This window comes from Cibotium barometz, chromosome 4, assembly GCF_041138505.1.
Source record: "Cibotium barometz isolate CiBa-2024 chromosome 4, ASM4113850v1, whole genome shotgun sequence".
Lineage (NCBI taxonomy): Eukaryota > Viridiplantae > Streptophyta > Polypodiopsida > Cyatheales > Cibotiaceae > Cibotium > Cibotium barometz.
The window spans coordinates 39,630,722-39,649,312 of record NC_141049.1 but is presented as its reverse complement, the minus strand read 5'-3'; the positions used below and the strand labels follow the sequence as shown (position 1 = coordinate 39,649,312).

The window sequence follows — 18,591 nt, the reverse complement described above, 5'->3', positions numbered from 1 at the left end:
TATCCACAATCTTCCTCCCAATCCGCAGCCCTGTGAGGAACTCTTGTATCCTGCAGGCTGCAACTATAGCCCGCACCAACATGCTTTCCAGCAGATAGTCCATACGTGGCTCATACCCTTGCTTCTCTCTTGGCTTTGCACACCCACATGAAACTTGACCTACATGGCATCTTGCGCTAAGGTTCCCACATACAAAAAAAAAAGACAGCCATGGAACACAATTCTGCATACACCCTCTCTCCACGCGCTCTCTCTCTTTCCTAACTTCAGGCCACACGATTCAAACATGAGTGACAGAAAACTATAACAAAGCACCATACCTTTTCAACCGATATCAAAACCCCTAGATAGTGTCATGTCCTCGACTCATTTGACGTTACCCAACGATAAATCCATTGAGATACTTTATCATTTGTCCTTAGACCTCTGGTATCCCAAGAGGATGAAGTAAACCACCTTGCCTAAGGCAATCATCCTTATTCACTTGGCATTGGTTACACTTCTTTACATAATCCTCCACATATGACTGCATCTATGGCCAATAGAAATATCTCGTCTAACGCAAGAGTTCTTTGAATGCCTAGGTGGCCTGCACTTGGAACATCATGACACTCAAAGTGAATTCTCCTTGGTAGATCATTAGGCACATAGACCTTATCTTTTTGCATTAATAATCCATTGTGAATGGAATACTATTGAAACACCTTCCCTTCAGCATGGTTCATCTAGGTATCTCGACATCCCAGATCTCTTGAGCTGCCATCGGTCTAAACAAGCTGACAGATCTTTCCAAAGAAATGATCTCCTTGGCAAAGCCCCTAAAGAGAAAGATAGAGATCAGTCGGAATCTCAGCTACCAACAAGGCCTTAGGAATCCCACTAGGAACCTACCTAGCTTTGCGACCACACAAATCGCCTTGGTCACAAATGTATTTTAAGGAATGACGGTCAGTCCACATAACAAACTTGGAACCTGCATAGGAGGAAGCTCATGCACCATACCTTGCTTCTGCAAGCGTACAAGGGATGGGAAATTCAAGTGACCAAACCGAGCACGCCATAACTCAGTGTCACTCAAGACACAGAAGGTGGATGCAACCATAGCATCATGAGAATGAGTACTCATGTCATACATATCAAGCTTATACAAGCCACTGCATAATGTCCCAAAAAGCATAAGAGAAGCTCAATCTCTTCTGTCATACACTAAGCAACAATGGTCACAAAACTGAACCTAAATAATGTAAGGGCTGAAACAGAAATGAGATTCTTCTTAATGCCTGGTACATATAAAGTGTCACTAAGAGTAAAATTGTCCCCATTACATGCTATTAGCTCCACATTGCCAATGCCTTTAATGGAGTAAGAGGCATCATTGGCACACATACCTATGCCACCTGGAGGTGAATCTTGCAAAGTGGCAAATAGATCCCTACAAGAAGTGATGTGCTTAGAAGCACCACTATCAAAGTACCAATCTCCAGCTGAGATAGACATACAAGAAGCAAGCAAAGTGCACGTAACTACTAATGCATAGCAGCAGCCAAACCTTGCTGCTTCTTTTTCTTTTCACTCTCAATGCGCTTCCTGCATTCCTCAATGAGATGGCCAGGTTTTTTGCAATAGTACTATCTCTTCTTTTTCTTGGTTTCACCTTCTTTAGACAAGGTAGAATCTGAATGGGCAGGTGTTTTGCCCTTAGGCTTACCACTAGATGAAGCCCCATATGTACCTTTGTTTTGATCAAAGGCACCAAATGCCTGATCAGCAAAAAGCATAGTACTCCTGTTAGAACGAGACTGCTCTTCCTGCAATAAGAGAGTCACCAACTCATCAAAGGTATACAAGTTTGGATTACCCTTCATGAGTAGACGAAGAGTTATAGCAAAACCCCGATAGGATTCTGGCAAACCCTGAAGCACTGTAGATACAAGTGAACCCGAGTGACCTCATCAATGTTGATAAGCTACTCTCACAAATCCTTGATGCGGGTAAGGAACTTGTCCATTGAATCACCCTCATCCATATGCTCAGACTCAATCTTCTTGCGAAGATAGGCAACACGAGCCTCATTGTTGCGAACCTAATACAAAGAAGCAAGTACATCCCATGCACCCTTGGCAGAAATGCATGAACGAATGTGCGGTATAACCTGCCTTTTGCATGAAAGGGCAATCAAAGCATGTGCCTAAGCATCCTTGGCATCCCATCTTAGCTGTTCTGGAGTGGGTGGCAAAGGTGCAAAAGATGTAGCACCACCTAAAGATACATCATCACCTGCATCAATAGTGCCTGCTCGTGCAGGAACAATAGGCCTGACATCAGCCCCTAATACATAGACCCATAAATTCTTTGCAACTAGTACATGTTTCATCATATATGCCCACATAGGATAGTTGGTGCCATCCAACTTATCATCAATGGAGAGCATACCAAACAAATCACTAGTATTCCCAGACATGGCTATCACAAATGCGTACAAACAGGTAGTGTGACTGAATCAAGGTGTCAAATGCAATATGATTCAAGTGTACCACTGTGTTTGCTCAATATATAAGCATAAACCACATCAACCGGAATGCAAAAAATCTCCACAGTGATCCAATGCTGAGACACCTGAAAAATTGGGGGAAATGCCCCAAATGTGTCTTTATCACCTGTACCAATGTTGTAGCACCCAGGGAAATGCCCCAATGCCAAGGGAATGTACCTGTAATGCCAAAAATGCCTGCAAATGTCTATAATAGACCTACAAATAGTGTCAATTTCTGCAAAATCCCCAAATTTCTCATGTAATGACATACCAAATCTGCTAAAATCAATGCCAATGTTGCAATTACAAGCTCAATGGTTAAAAGCCCCAAAATTAATAAAATTAACTTTGCTAATTTTCTAGCAATTTCTAAATTTTGAACAAAATTACAGAAAAAAAATCAGTAACAAATTACTGAGCGTGCATTGGGCGGCTTCAAGAAGTCGGGTGACGGGCAGCAGATACAGTCAAGCAGGTACAGGCGGCAACGCACTGTCTGGCATCAAGTACAGGCGATGCAAGGCGGTGCAAGACAGGTACAATCGACAGCACAGAGCAACAACGCTGGTACAATTGAGCGGCACAGGGTAGGCGTAGGGCGGTGCAAGACATGTACAGTCGGCGTCACAGGGCAACAGTTGCAAGAAGGCACAGGCCAGCAGCTTATCCTAACGGCGCTTACAAGCTGAAGAGGGTGAGTGGCGTACAATAGATTGAAGCAAGAGCAGAGGGCAGCCAAAGGAAACCCTAACCTGCTCTGATACCAATGTTGGGGTTGGGGGAGCTTGCCTATACACAAACACACACACATGCAGAGAGCTTGAACAAGGAAACGTGTGACAGATGGAGCTGCTAGAAACGTACTCAATAATGATGATAACGTACAAAGTACAATGGGTACATAAAAGCCTAGGGCAAGGTGCCCAACACACATAAGTGTGTTCACATGGGGAAAAAAACCTCTGTCAAGCCACAGGGAAAAAGTGCTCGTGAGTAAGCTAGGTTCACACCTCAACTAGCCGAGAGTGGCCGGACGGACATGACCAACAGCATCAAGGCAAGGTTCACCGATGTTTTCCTTGATCGGTTGGTAGATCATAAGATGATTTGATTCCAGGTTTCTGCCTATGATACCTTACAAGATGAACCAACTAGAGGAGGAGATTGCACAACAGTTGTCGAAATATCTCAGACGGAACAAATTCGCAAAAGTAGATCTCCCTAGGGAGATCCTGTGCTTTTGAAGCACAAGAAGTATAAAAATTGATGGATATGCATGAATATAAAAAGTCGAATAAGATTGTTACGATAAAGAATAGGTATCCCTTTTCCCAAGACGGATGATTTGATGGCTAGGTTGAAGTGCTACCGACTTTTTGAAGATTGACCTTGGTATTGGTTCTTACCAGTTATAGCTAAGGAAGTTGTCTTTAAGACGAGATTTTGTAAGCGGTATGGCTATCACGAGTTTCTCGTATTACCTTTTGGGCTCGTGAATGCTCATACTATTTTCTTTTAGCGAATGATGAATGATCTCTTTCGAGATTATTTGAGGAGATTCGTTGTGGTATTCTAAGACAATATTATGGGGATTTTAGTCGTACTCTTAAGGGGCATGTTGAAAATCTCCAGGTCGTCTTGGGGATTCTAAGACGTGAGCGAATATACGCCAAAATCTAAGTGGGAGTTCTTTGCAAGGAACTCATATACCTAGGTCATCGGATTTCCAGACACTATATAAGCACATTGGATCCAGATGGTGTTGGACCGGCCAATTCCTCAAACTGTGAGGCAACTTCGGGCATCTCTAAGATTCACTGAGAAAGTCACTAAGGGATTATTCGAATTTGATTGTTCCTTTCAAAGGTCTACCTATAGGTTGGACCGTGCCATAAGATGGATGTTTCCTTACAACAAGACCAAGATTGGGGGAAGGATTGATCACCCTAACTCAACCTTATGGTATAAAGGAAACTTTATATGTGGTATATCCTAGTGGTCAGGGATGCTAGGATCTACAACATGTAAAGTTTCCCAATGCATCTATATTTCTAACCTGGCATGTCCTATTCCTAATGGGATAGTTAACCTAGGATCAAGGAAAGGAAGGCGCAGTAGGTAGAACTTGTGTAGGATTTTGACATGGAAATAAAGTGTAGAAAGGGTAGTTTGAACTCGGTTACGAATGACTTAAATACGATTGAGGAGGCGAATCTTTTGAGTTTTACCAAGGTTAGTGATGATTTGTATGATTCCTTGAGAGTACTATGTTAGACCAATGGGAAATCCAGTTGATATCCGCAACAGGTCCAAGCAAGGAGCTCCATTCTTAGACCACGACTGAGGGGTCGTGCCACTTGTCAAGGTGGCCAGTAATTAGTACTTTATTCAGAAGGGTGGTTGTTCCGGGATGATAGAGTTTGTGTACCAGAGTGTGCTGAGTTTAGGAGATGGCTTCTCTTTAAATGTCGCGATGCTCCAACAACCAACGTATGATTTAGTAAAACGGATGTTTTACCGGCCTAAGATTAAGGTGGAACTTAATATTAATGCAAGTGCCATCAAATTGGTGCATAAGAGAGGGCCAAATTATCGTATCCTGGATACTATAATTGCCATGTGGGAAGGTATGGAATATGCCAAATGCAATAATCATGACTCGATATTTTTTGAAATAGACTTTGAAAAAGCTTATGATAAGCTTGAATGGCCATATGTCTTACAATCCCTGCAGGACATGGGGTTGGGCATCCCCAACCACACACACCCCCCCAACTCCCCCCCCCCCTCTGCGCAGGGGCCCGAGGTGAAGGTCTACACATCAAACTTAATGACAGGTGGAAGCAATTGATGGACCCCAAACAGTGGCATCTCAGATTCACACAGCTCTGGAACAAAGCCATACCTGAAAAAAAGAGTTGCATGTTATGTTTAATTATGCATCATGCAGTCTGGACTGGTTCTAGAGCCTTGCAACTTGGCATCTCTGATGGGATATGTAAAAGATAAGGAAGTTGAATTTATTCATAACATGTTCATAACATGCAAAGCCAATAAAAAGTTATGGGAGCTTGCCTACTCCCTTATTCAGCCTGTTCACAACTACAGCCCTAGTTGGAACGAAATCCTTCTAGGTGGAGCCTATGTAGTATGGGATGTTGTCTGTCACTTGGAATGTCATTGGAGCTGAATGTCTATGGGCTATTTGGATTACTAAAAATTCTACAGTTTTAAAGGTCCCCTCATTAACCCATTATGTGTGCATAATTCTGATCTCTTGTCCCAGATAAATCTACTGTAGCCAAGGACAATCAAAACAAGATTGAAGAGCTGTGGAAGCAGGCCTTAGCAGAGCTGAACACTTGTACTAATGGCCTCACTGTTCTCGGCCAACAGACCCATGAAGATGCTGCTACTAGACTCCACAAGCTCCAACATCAGAACTATTATAGTCATTCCAGAGAGATGGATCTGCTGCATCATGCCACAGCCCTTACTATGGCTCAGCAATGCCTGGATAAAAACTGAACCAGATCAGATTACCTTGCCTCTGGATGTTTGTCACGTCTGCCTATTTTGAGTCCCCCTCTGTTTTAGAGTTAGCGTGCCTCTACCGTTCTTTCTCAGCTAGTTCTTATATTCAGCTTTTTGATTCAGTCTATGTAACTGAGCCTCTTCTTTTTTTGCCTCTTCTTATAATATAGCTTATCCTCCTTTTTTCCCTTTTTTTTCTTTCTAAAGAAAGATAAACTTATGTGATGTGTGTTTATTGTAACAGGCAAGCTATCTTCTTTAGAAGAAGTTTCTTATAACAAAACATGACATTTCACAAGAGAGGAGCTCTCATCACACTTAGACCATTAACTTCAACAAAATAAAATCATGAAATGCTGAGAAAATTCCATTTCACCAAACAAAACAGCACATTTGGCACGTGTGACTCAAGTGATCAAAAGAACATTAGCATTCAAACAGATACTCATTGAAGCATGAGCAATTACCTGACTGCTGCCTTCAGCAGGTGGTACTGAGGGAGATGGCTCGTTTTCTCTTTTCAGCTCACGGTTTCCCAAGCAAAAGAAGTTCAAAAAATCAGTCGGATAATGTGTTTCTTCCAACTGTTCCTCTTTCAAAGCCTCAGCAATTAGCGTGTACATCATCTCCATTGTTTGGCTCTGTTCAAGTGAGGAAGCACTGAACCTTTTAGACATGTTTTAGCAGCAACGAGTGAAACTATGCTACAGACAGAACACTGAAAGTATAGTTCTGACAGCATAAGCCTTGAAATATGTGGAGCACATGCTGATTTTTTTTTTTTAATGGAGGATACTGTTTCCACACCCGCAAATGGAAAATGGCATCATAGATTACAGGTGGTCAGTTGCGAGCACACGTGCACACACATACAGATGCATAAAAGTTTGCAAAGAGCATGTGCCCTAATACCACCTGTAAATGATCCTAAGCCCATGTGCCTAGGCCCATCCCATGTGCATGTGCATCCTAAAAACACTTTGTTACAAACAAGAATACCTCCTAGAAAAGCTCCTCCGCCTCTAGTTTTGTCAATGAAGTCTAAGATCTCATATATGTGAAGTCCAAAGAGGGTCTTAGATAGTAGGCATCCATGTTTCACTCCGATGGTGCTAGAGACCTCCTCAAATAGTCCTCCCGGGCATCTTACCCTGCCAATAAGGCGGGGAGTGGGAGTGGGGAAAGACGCTGGAGGGGTGTCCGGGCAGGGGAGAGGGGCTGGGCACGAAGGAGGAGGGATCACAACACACTGAGGGGGAAAACGAGGGGAGTGGGGGGAGGGGGGCCACCTCCACCAAAACCCCAAGAATCGAAGACTGAGAGCCTGGCATTGGCACCTTCTAGGTGCCGCCCACCACCTCATCCTCAGAAAAATGCTCATAACAGTTACCTGTACCACAGGGACCAACCTGCCTGATGCTTTGGCTGACAGCGGCGACCATGCTGCTAGGCGTCTGGGAGGCCGATGTGCCAGCTGCCACCAACCAACATCCTCCCCTTGCATCTCCTCGGCATTGGGCTAACTAGGGCGTCTTCGACGGGCCTGATGGCATGGGCGTGTGCAAGCAAGGTGCCCCATCTGCATACGCACAAAACACTGGCCAGGGAGTCCAGAACACTCAACCTGCTGCAGCAGAGGGCCCTTCTCCAAGCTTGGAAGTGCCATAACCTGTGGGAGAGGCTATGCAAACTCTGCTGAAGGAATCCCAACTGCCCTGGCTACCACCAAGGCAACAATTTTGGGGTACTCCAGAATGTCCACACATCCGACCAATTGAGCGGAGCAGAGGGTGACAATACTCCTTCTTGAAGCCGGGGAAGCGGTCGAAGCTGTAGAGCCATCTAGCAAAAAACGCTTGAGCATTCGTATCCCGATGGGGCTCTGCTGCAACACTCAATCTGCCACTGCTGCGGGTGAGTCAAACTCCACCTAAGAGTAGCCAAGCCCAAGAAAATGAGTCATCGATCATTTTGTCCAGCTCGCCAATGAGGGTTGCCTGGAGCAAATCACCGATCTGTCCACACGTAGGGCTGCTCCCTATGATCTTGCAAACTAGGGAAGTGTCACCATTTGGCCACCCAAGTGGTCCACCCGTGCTTTCTCATCATGTATGTACATTGGAATGGTGTCCATGGCAGTTGTTTATGCCGGGGATTGATGCCACTCATGTGATATTGTGGACTTGGCTTTCCGTTGGGACTTGTGCCTCTGTGTACATGCCCGGAAATGCCTGGTGGATTGGTGTTCCATTGGGTCTGGTACTTTGTGTACTTGCCTGGAGCACGTCTATTTTGGTATAGTTTCATGAACGGGAATTGTCCATACCAATGCTACATTGCATAGCATCTTTATGTCCTTGCTTGCGATTGAAATTGCATGTTGTTTTCATGCTTGCTTGACCAATGTGTAGTTCCGGGTAAGGGGACGCCCGCCCGCGAACCGTGCGTGTGAAACTGTTTGCTGACATGGTTATGTGGCATGTGACATATGGTAAGTATTGGTCATAAACTTGGCCTTAGGAGTTAGCACTGATTTATAAGTGAGTGTATACACACTTCATTAAGTTTTGGGCGACCAAAACTCACTTATAAATTATGACCAGCCCAGTGTTCACACACACTGATGTCCCGAGGTGGACATAACCCAATGTCCACCACCCAGACCTTATCCCCTTTGTACAAAGGGAGTAACCAGCCATGTGTCCACTCTAGCTTGCTCCACAAAGCACCTCCCTGCCGCCTACACTGGACAACTCACCACCTCACTCTTCCTCCTCTCTCTAGTAATTGGCACCTCCTTCATGAGGACTGTTGGGCTGCATTTTCTGCACTTTTTTTCCTTCCCAACTCCATTTCCAAGCTTGCTAAGGTGTTTCTTAAGCTTCCAAGAGTGTTTCCGGGTACTAATTACTCTCCTACACACTCCCAATGACTGAAATTCAGTAAAACAGCTCTCTTTATTGCTGTAGTTTCTGGTCTTTTTGCTGAAAACCCTAATTTCAGCCCTCCTTTTTCAAGTTGAACCATAGGGGAAGCTTTCCCAAGGTTCCCTTCATCCTCTTGAAGACTTTTGTCGCAAAGAAATGCGACAAATCAAAGAGCTCATCACTCCAAGGACTTCCGTTGTCATCAACTCTACTTGCAATTGGTAAGCTTTAATGCTTAAATATGGAAGCAAGTGGCAGGAGGAAGGAACCGGATTACAAGATCACATACCTTGTGTAGTGTTCTCTTGTCGTACGTGCTCTCTTGCAGATTGTTGCTACCATGTATTGGTGGAACAATAGAGAGCAGATGGTAGCGAACATAGGCACTTGAGAGGGTAGTGTGCGTTGCAAGTTTACATCGACAACCACTTGTTTGCAATACTGTATTCATATGCATTGGTATGAAAATCTGGCCAGAAATGGCCATGACACTATGTACTTGATTCTCCCAAGATCGATATACTATTTGAGGGAGGGATCGGCCGTTCCAGCTCATTGTGTGTCTCTTGTCAATTCAGCAAATTACTTCTTGTATTTGAGCAAGTGTCCATCAAATCTTAGTGTATTTAAGTGTATTGATTAGCATTGTGTTCAACCAAGTCACATTGGTATCAGAGCATACGGTTCTCTTTCACTTCTATCGTGAGAGACGATATCACCGTGAACACTAGCTATCTCTACACTTGGAACATTATGGACAGGCATACAATGAATGTTGGAGATGCTAACACAAGAGGCAGGGACAATGAAATGCATGCCTCGAATGCTTTACACATGAGCAAACTCATGTGGTGCACAATAGGAAACATAAATATGTGGGACAGCCGTCCCATGGCAAAGAGAAGATGCAAGAAGAAGAGTCCATAGTCTTGAGGGCTGAACTTACTCGTATGCAGGCTCTTCTCCATGCACAACAAGAAGAATTAAATCTCTACCACCGCAAGGATCCATTGGTACATGACCGTTTGAAGGCCAAGAAAGCTAAATCTTATATGGATCATGCAATGGCAATGATTGCTCAAGAGTTGCACATGCAACCGAGGGATGCAGCACGTGCATACTTGGCTCGTACCGAGGATGTCTATGCAGAAAAGGCAACCATCCCACATGTCTTGGAATCCCCACAGCTGCCCGAACAAGAACTTATGTCTAAGAGGATGAATCTCCATGCTATGGGAGAGGAACAATCAGTGACTTCACGCCATGCAAGAATACCTTATGTAGCCCGTGAAGGATACAATGTTTACGGTAGTCGTCAAAATGTATGTCAAATGCCATTGCCGGCTGAAAATGTGCATGCACAACACATGCAACATAGGCTGCAATTTTCTGTTGGTGCAAGTATTCTGCGTATCTCTCATGCCACTCATGCCTTCAAGTGTGCTCGTGAGGGAGAAGCTATGGCCGAAAATGTACCAATGCATGTTGAGGGGCCAGCCATGACTCATGCTTATAGGACACATGTATCTATGCCTTATGCATCACCTTTTAGTCCTAAAATGATGCCAGTCACAAGGGCTGTCCCAATGGACAAACATGGGGGAAAACATGTTGAGATGCAGGCATATGCATCAAAGTCTCGTGACTTCAAAGCTGGAGACAAATCTGTGAAGTTTGATGCATATCATGGGAACTATGATGTATCAAAGGCACTTGCTTTTATTGCCCAATTTGATATTGCTTTCAGTGATGAGGATTTCACTCAGAAATCCATGATCCGGCATGTAAGCATGTTCATGAAAGACACTGCTGCCCATTGGTGGGTCACGGAGAAACTCTCACCGAATCCTGTTAGATCATGGGAAGAGTTTAAGAAGAGGTTCTATGCTCAATTCTTACCTATCAATGCATTGAATGAGATAACAATGAAGTGGGATTGGGTGAAGCAAAATAAGGAGAAATCAGTGAATGCAAAGGTACAAAAGTTTTGGAAAGTACTTTTGAAGGTGTGTCTCCATTTATGCATGTCACCGAGGCGGAAAGAAAGAGAAGGTTTCAATCGGCGGGATTGCAACCTGTGTACAAAGCGGGAATACAAATGTATCCTGGTCACACCTTACACCAATTAATCGCAGCTGCCGTTGCCACTGCCACTGCCACTGAGCAATTGGAACTCAAATTGAGTCGATCCAATAAGGCTAAACCCTCATTTCAAGGCAAAGAGAGGGCTGTCCAAAACCTGCAAAATAATGGACAGCCACCTAAAAAGGACCAAAACCAAGATAAAAATGGTCCAAAGGCATGGATCTCGCTCGCTGAAGCTCCCCGCCTCACCCTGCTCTGCGCACCCTCGCTCCCCCCCCCTCCTCGCGCCTGTTTTCCTTCCGCCCCCCGCTTGCTTCCCTCTGCTCGCCGCTGCGCCCCCCCTCTCCTTCCTCGCTGCTGCGCCGCCCCCCCCTCCTTCCTCGCCGCTGCGCCCCCCTCTTCGCCATTTCGCCGCCTGTTCGCCATCTCCCCCCCGCTGCCGCCTATTCGCCATCCCCCCCCCCCCGCTGCCGCCTGGTCGCCCCCCCGCCTCTTCGCCTGCTCTCGCCGCCTCCATTCAACAGCGCCCCGCCTCCCTCCTTCTCGCGTTGTCGCCGCCCCCCCCCCTCTGGGCCTCTCCTTTTTTCGCCGCCCCCCCCTTCCCTCCTTTGTCGTGCTGCTTTTCACCCCTTGGGGGTTTTTGTTTTTTTTCCCTCTTCGTCTTCCGTCCTTCCGCCTCTTGGTGTGCAGCCCGCTTCTTGCAGGTTTTCCGCTTTCGCCTCGCCTTCGCTTGAGCTTCAGACTCTGATGGAGACTCCTCCCGCCTCGTCTCAGAGGGACTCTTCCGCAGCCCCCTCGCCCGCCACCGAGGTCCTCCCCATCAGGCTTTCTCTTTCGCCGGAAGAGAAAGCGAGCCTCACCGCAGAGGTGGAACGCCTTCAGGCTCACTCCACCATCTGCCGTATAGTCGGCACTCGCCCCAGCAGAGGGGAGATCAGGGATCTACTTCAGGCTCGCCTTCTTGCAGATGTGGGCAAGATCCTTGATGTACAGCTCTTGGGCCGGGGACATTATCAGATCGAGTTCGAGGCCGCCCAGAGCGTTGCCAAGGTCCTTGCCATGAGTCCTCTGGATATCAGGGGTGCTCGGGCTTTCTTCAGGCCTTGGCAGCATGGATTTGACCCAGCTGCGGCGGAGCAGGGAGAGCGCCTCTTCCATATTACAGTTTGTTTCCCTGGTCTCCGCCGGGAGTATCTTCCGCTCCTCTCCAGGCTCGGAGCACTGGTGGGCTCGGTTCTTGAGACGGGCCCCTCAGCAGCTTCAGTGGTGGCCAGAGCAGCTGGGCTACCTTCGGTCAGAGTGTTAGTATCTGACATCTCCTCCCTTCCTAAGGTCATTCAGCTACCTAGGATAGGGGGGGGGGTGGATAGATCAGAGAGTGGAGTTCTCGGGGCTCCCGAACCAGTGCTTCATTTGCAGGCAGGTCGGTCATTTGGCCAAGGCCTGCCCTCGCAGGAGACCTCGGCCCTCACCACAGCAGCAGGCCACGGATGGCCCGCCCACAGATTCGGCTCGGCAGGCTGCCTCAGGGACACCTGCTCAGGCCACAGAGACCTCGGAGTGGCAGCCTGGACAGGGGCGCCGTCGAGGGAGACAGCCACAGCAGCACGCCCAGGTACCGCTGCAGCAGCAGCCACAGTCTCAGCCTCACTGGGTTCCCGTGAGGAACAGATTTGCTCCCCTTCAGGAGGAGACCCCTGCAGCGACCGAGGACCAGGAGATGCCAGCTCCCCCTCCTTCACCTCCCCCACACCCATCCCCTCCCACCGCCTCGCTTCCACCATCGCCTCCTCCCGCCCCCGCTCCGGTCTCGGCAGCGGCTCCCTCTCCTCCTCCCTCGCCTCCCCCTCCTCCCCCTCCGCCCGCCTCGCCTTCCCGGGAGGTCCTGGCAGCTCCCTGGCGCTCACCTGCAGTCCGGAGGGCGCTGAGCACTGACCTCGCTCGAGCATCTCAGAGGAGACCTATGCCGATTAGGGCCTCACGGATTTCATCTATTCGTAGTCGGCTGAGTCGCCTCGGCATTCGACAGCGCTCGGCGGCGTTTGATTATACCTTCACACGGCTTTTTGGAGCAGAGGGCCCCCATGAGCCAGCACCCATCCGAGTGCATGTAGTGATACCTCCGGCCCGCGGGGAGGAGGCACTAGACTCAGCAGTGGCCTTCTCGTTCCCTCTTTGTGGACCTTGTGACCGGGAGTGGACTCTAGAGCTCGCTCTCAGCACGTTGAAGACTCAGGTAGTTGAGTTTTCTCATCACATGAGCGATTTGGAGGTTACAGATGTGCTAGGCCGACTTTGGGAGTTGGCTCATTTTGTCTTGGATCCCGGGAGTGTGGATACATCCGGGATTCGGCATTTGGTCGTGCGCATAGTTGCAGATTTGGCGCGCGACCCAGGATATGTGAGCATTCACGAGGTTACTATGTCAGAGCAGGAGGCAGTCGCCATGGGTCACAGCCACTGGCGCCTGATCCGGGATTCTTGCAGTACACCGGGTGGGCAGACTCGCAGCCGTTCGGACGGGGACTATTCTCCATCCAAGCCGCTTGCGAAGGCCCGCCGTAAGGCTGAGACAGCATCCACCTCAGTAGGACATCCATGAGGATCATCTCATGGAATGTACAGGGCCTTGGCGGAGCACACTTTATACGCTATCGAGGCTGCTTGAGGCAGGAGCTACAGAGATGTCTGGTTGGTGGCAGCATTGACATTCTGATGATGCAGGAGCACCACTTGGGTGAGAGCAGGATCCGGAGATATGGTTCGGTGATGCCTGGTAGATGGGACACTTTCTAGTCTGCAGGGTTTGGTCCGTTGGGTGGACAGGGAGGAGTATGCATGGTTATTGCAGATGCATGGCGGCAGGCCATTGTGGACCGAGGGATCATTGTGCCTGGTAGAGCACAGTATGTCATTCTGAGGATGCATGATGAGCTATTGGGTGTGCTCAACATCTATGCGCCCAATCATGCTAGTGCCAGAGCAGAGTTCTGGACTCAGGTTACAGATGCATTGCCAGAGGCCGCACATTGGTGTGTTGGGGGAGACTTCAACATGCTTGAGGACCCGGCAGATAGGGTGGGAGGCAGTCATGTTACAGTGCACGGCACGGAGCTTGCAGCTTGGGACCGGTTTTGTATGACACTGAGGATCACTGATGCATGGCAGCATGGGGCTTTCTCCCGGTCTCAGGACAGTCTTAGTTTCTCTCGGTCGGATCGCCGGCAGGGAGGGACTAATCTATCTCGGATTGATCGCTTTTATGTGGGCGATTGGTTGGGGGAGCGAGGGGGCTCCGTCGGCATTCTTGCTGGCACCTCATTTTCAGATCATGCGCCAGTTATACTGACTTTGGAGGAGGGGACACGGGAGCCCAGCTTGCAGTTGAGGATCCCAGAGAGGGTACTTGCAGACCCAGTCTCGCTGAGGACATTGAGAGGATCTGGCATGATAGTCAGTGCTCTGACCAGGATGCAGCGGGCCAGTGTGCCCAGGGACTCATTGATCTTAGCTCTTTTCTACACGCTGCAGCTTTGACACGACTGGGAGAGATTCGCGAGCGGGAGCAACGGCTGAGACGCAGCCTTGCTTCGCTACAGCGCCTTCAGGAGCAGCAGCCTGCATGTGAGTGGGTGGCGTCCCAGTTGAGCCAGGCACGTCAGGAGGTTAGAGAGGCAGAGGAGCAGAGACATGAGTTTTACTATCGTCGTCAGGCCTCTCAGTGGACGCAGCTTGGTGATAGAGTGACTGGGGAGTTTTTTGAGATCACTGGACCCCGTCATGCGCGAGCAGGGGTTCGCCAGCTTGCTAGACCGGATGGATCGATAGCTACTGAGCTCGGGGAGATCAGAGCCATTGCCACTGCCTTTTATCGTGACTTGCTTTCAGCGGAGCCAGCCACTGAGGATCGAGATGTATGCAGACAGACTGTTTGGGCCCATGTGCAGAGGAGGGTCACAGACCATATGCGCACAGTTCTAGGTGCGCCTCTGTCAGAGATTGAGCTTGCCGAGGCCTTGAGGGTCCTGCCGCGACATAGTTGCCCAGGGGAGGACGGACTGACACCGGCCTTTTTTATGCGCTATTGGGACCTTTTGGGGCCAGGCCTCCGCAGGGGCTTTCAGCATGTTTTGGACACTGGGGTGATGCCGCAGAGCTTTTCAGAGGGTTTGATCTATCTTATCCCCAAGGGGGAGGGAGTATCGGATGACATTCGGCATTGGAGGCCTATTACGATCCTCAATACTGTATACAAGGTCTTGGCAAAGGCCTTGAGTTTGAGGATCCAGCCCTTCCTGGGGGAGTTGATTCATGCTACTCAGACAGGATTTGTCAAGGAGCGCAGTATCCTTGACAACATCTTTACTTTCTGGGAGGCGACGGCCCGAGCTAGGTTTCTTGGCGAGGACTTGGTCGTGATGCTTCTCGATTTTGAGAAGGCATACGATAGAGTTGATTGGGGATTCTTAGAGGGCACTATGCTACGCCTGGGCTTTGAGCCAGGATGGATCAGAGGGGTGGCAGCTTTGTATTCCACAGCTTGCAGCCAGGTGCTGATTGCAGGAGGTCGGGGGCCGAGTTTTGAGCTGACCAGATCAGTCCGTCAGGGGTGTCCTCTCGCCCCTTTCCTTTTTCTCTTCTTTGCGGAGGCTATGAGTATGTATTTGACGGCAGAGGAGGTTGGTTTGAGAGGACTTCAGCTCCCAGTCCGGGGGGAGGATTTGCTTGATGCTGAGTTTGCAGACGATACGGGCTTATTTTTGCATGGCCAAGAGGCCAATCTTATTCGGGCAGAGCAGTCGCTCCAGGTTTTTAGTGCAGCTTCGGGAGCATTGATCAATTGGCGCAAGACAGTGGCCTTTTGGATCAGTAGTGCTCCCACTCCGGCATGGAGTCCGGACCCCGGTTTTAGATGGATTCCTCCCGGCACAGCAGTGCGGTATTTGGGATGCCAGATTGGCCTCGATTTGTCACCTGAGCAGCAGATTGCCCCGCTTCTTCTGAGCATTCGGAAGAAGCTATTGTATTGGAGTACAGCTCGACTATCCTTGGCTGGGAGGGTGGTGGTGGCAAATCAGGTGCTGTTAGCGACTATGTGGTACATTACGTCTTGCTGGATTTTTTCGAGCTCTTGCATCAGCCAGGTACAGAGGCTGATCAGGAACTTTCTGTGGTCTGGGCGGGACGGTCAGCCAGCTCGGGCAAAGGTTGCATGGGCAGTTATTACACTCCCGCTGGCTCAGGGCGGTTTGGGCATTATAGATCCAGTCGATCAGAGTAGAGCCTTATTGGGGAAGCTTATTGTTCGGGGGTTGCTTCCAGGCGCTGAGCCTTGGAAAGAGCTCCTCTTGCAGCGATTGCAGGCCCGGGCGCCTCCTGCAGGGGGTACTTGGGCACCAGAGATTCGCTGGATATTCATAGAGATGAGGAGGACAGGCCTCAGTAGAGGATGGGAGGACAGATTTGCTTTGAGTATCCTGAGAGCTTGGGAGCTGCTGAGACCGGGGCTCTCTCAGCGGCCTCCGTCTTGTGTTGAGGAGCGGGCCAGGCAGCCGCTCATCTGGAGCCCAGCGGTTCGTACAGAGCAGGGTCATATGCTGGGTTCTCGGCCTCGTCTAGCCTGGGGACCTTTAGCGGCAGGCCCAGCTCGTAGTTTTGGAGACTGGCAGGCTTTCTGCAGTCTACCAGAGGAGACCCAGGTGGAGAGGCTGAGTCACTTCAGAGGGGGGTTGATTATGAGGGATGATATTCAGGAGGCACTTTCAGAGGAGTGGTTCACACCTCTCGAGCCAGTGGCCCCACGGTGGATGGGTGCCTCCACACAGTTGGAGATCCTGATTGCTGTCAGAGCTAGCACTGAGGATGGCAGATGCCTCTATTATGAGATTCAGGATGAGGGCCGACTCCAGAGAGTGGAGGTGGAGTCGCCTTTGGTTGCAGAGTGCACCTTTCAGAGGATTCGGGTAGTGGCTGCCGCTTCTCGGAAGTGGCATATTGACCCCGACCCTGCTGACGTGCTCTCGGATTGGCGTATATGGGCATATGCAGCGCGCCCCTTGGCCCGGCTACAGTGGGACCCCGGAGAGTACGAGTGGCATGATCCTTATGCATCCCTTGAGGCCACAGAGATCACATTTTTCCAGTATACTGTTCGGCTGGGACGGCATATTTTGACGGCGAGGAGGACGGTTTCTCCAGCGGCAGCGGGGCATTGGCGATTGCAGGGACTATCACAGGAGTTCTTGGAGGATTTCTGGGCTCGACTCTGGGCTAGTCGACAGGCCCGCAGGATCTCGGCTTTTCAGTGGCTGGTCGCCCACAGGGGCTCAGCAGTTGGCACTTGGCTTGTTTATAGCGGTCTTCCGGCGGCCTGCGTCCGATGCGGCCACCCTATGGAGACACAGAGACATTGCCTTTGGGACTGCCCTCAGGCACAGCAGATTTGGCTGCGGATGCTGCGTATTCTAGCCCCCCTCTCTCTAGAGGGTATGTTTACGTGGGGTGCCGCTGCTTGGTCGACTTCGTCAGGGCCTGCTATGGGCTATGAGATGGAGCAGGGCAGTCAGGCCATCAGATTTATTAGGGGCCAGCCTCGCCTGGTTCCGGCACCGGATTTCTCGTCCGACAGCTGGACACAGGAGAGGGATTTACGATGGGAGCTCCTCAGCAGCCTCACCATCTGGTTCACCTGGAGGGCCCGGTGCTTCACGGCCTTTGAGGGGAGATTAGAGCCAGCAGCAGAGACTGTTCGGGGGATTTGGCAGGAGTTGATCCACACCCTGCGAGGACAGTACGACCACATCCGGGGAGACTCGGATGAGGCGATTTTACGGCGCCAGGCCTTTCATACCACTTGGCACTGCGGCCCGTTCTACACCCTACACACGGGATCCCCCCGTTGGCACTACAGGCCACCTGTTTGGCTCTTCCCCCCCCCATTGTATGATTTAGCCGCTCAGTCCTTTAGACTGATGCTTGTATTTTGCAGCACCTAGGGAGAGTCTCCCGGGCTGCCATGATGTATTCACTGCTCTTCTCTCTGTTAGGAGCAGGAGAGATCTCTTTTGTAGCCCTACGGGCGTTTTTTTTACATAACTAATGAAAGGATCTTTTCTCGGAAAAAAAAAAAAATGGTCCAAAGGCAGAAAATAACACTACCAAGAAGTGTCCCTTCAAACTCACAGACTATGGTCTCACTCCGGAGCAGAAAAAGCAATATATGAGCAAGGGAAAATGCTTTACTTGTGGTAGCACCAAGCATATTGCAAAGGCATGCCCAAACAAGAAGAAGCGTGATAATGCAAATGCATCAAAGCCTAACGTGCATATGGTTCCGGATATGCAGGGCAACACTTCACATGATAGCAAAGACAGGATTGTATGTAAAGCTTGGGGACAACTTAAGGATCAGCCCGCTTTGTTCATGTTTGATGATTGTGCATCTGAGAATTTCATATCTACACAGATGGCAGCTGCTTTGGGTACTGACGTGGAGGACATGGGTCCTCAAAT

General features: G+C 49.3%; 1 protein-coding gene across 1 annotated transcript in view; it reads right to left on the bottom strand.

Annotated features, from left to right (window-relative positions):
- LOC147639249 (phospholipase D gamma 3-like) overlaps positions 1-18,591 on the bottom strand; it is a 121,914-nt gene that overhangs the window by 13,814 nt on the left and 89,509 nt on the right. The window contains exon 8 of the mRNA XM_086788923.1: positions 6,535-6,708. Within this exon, the coding sequence (XP_086645049.1) occupies positions 6,535-6,708 (174 nt within the window). The remainder of the gene's footprint in view (positions 1-6,534; positions 6,709-18,591) is intronic.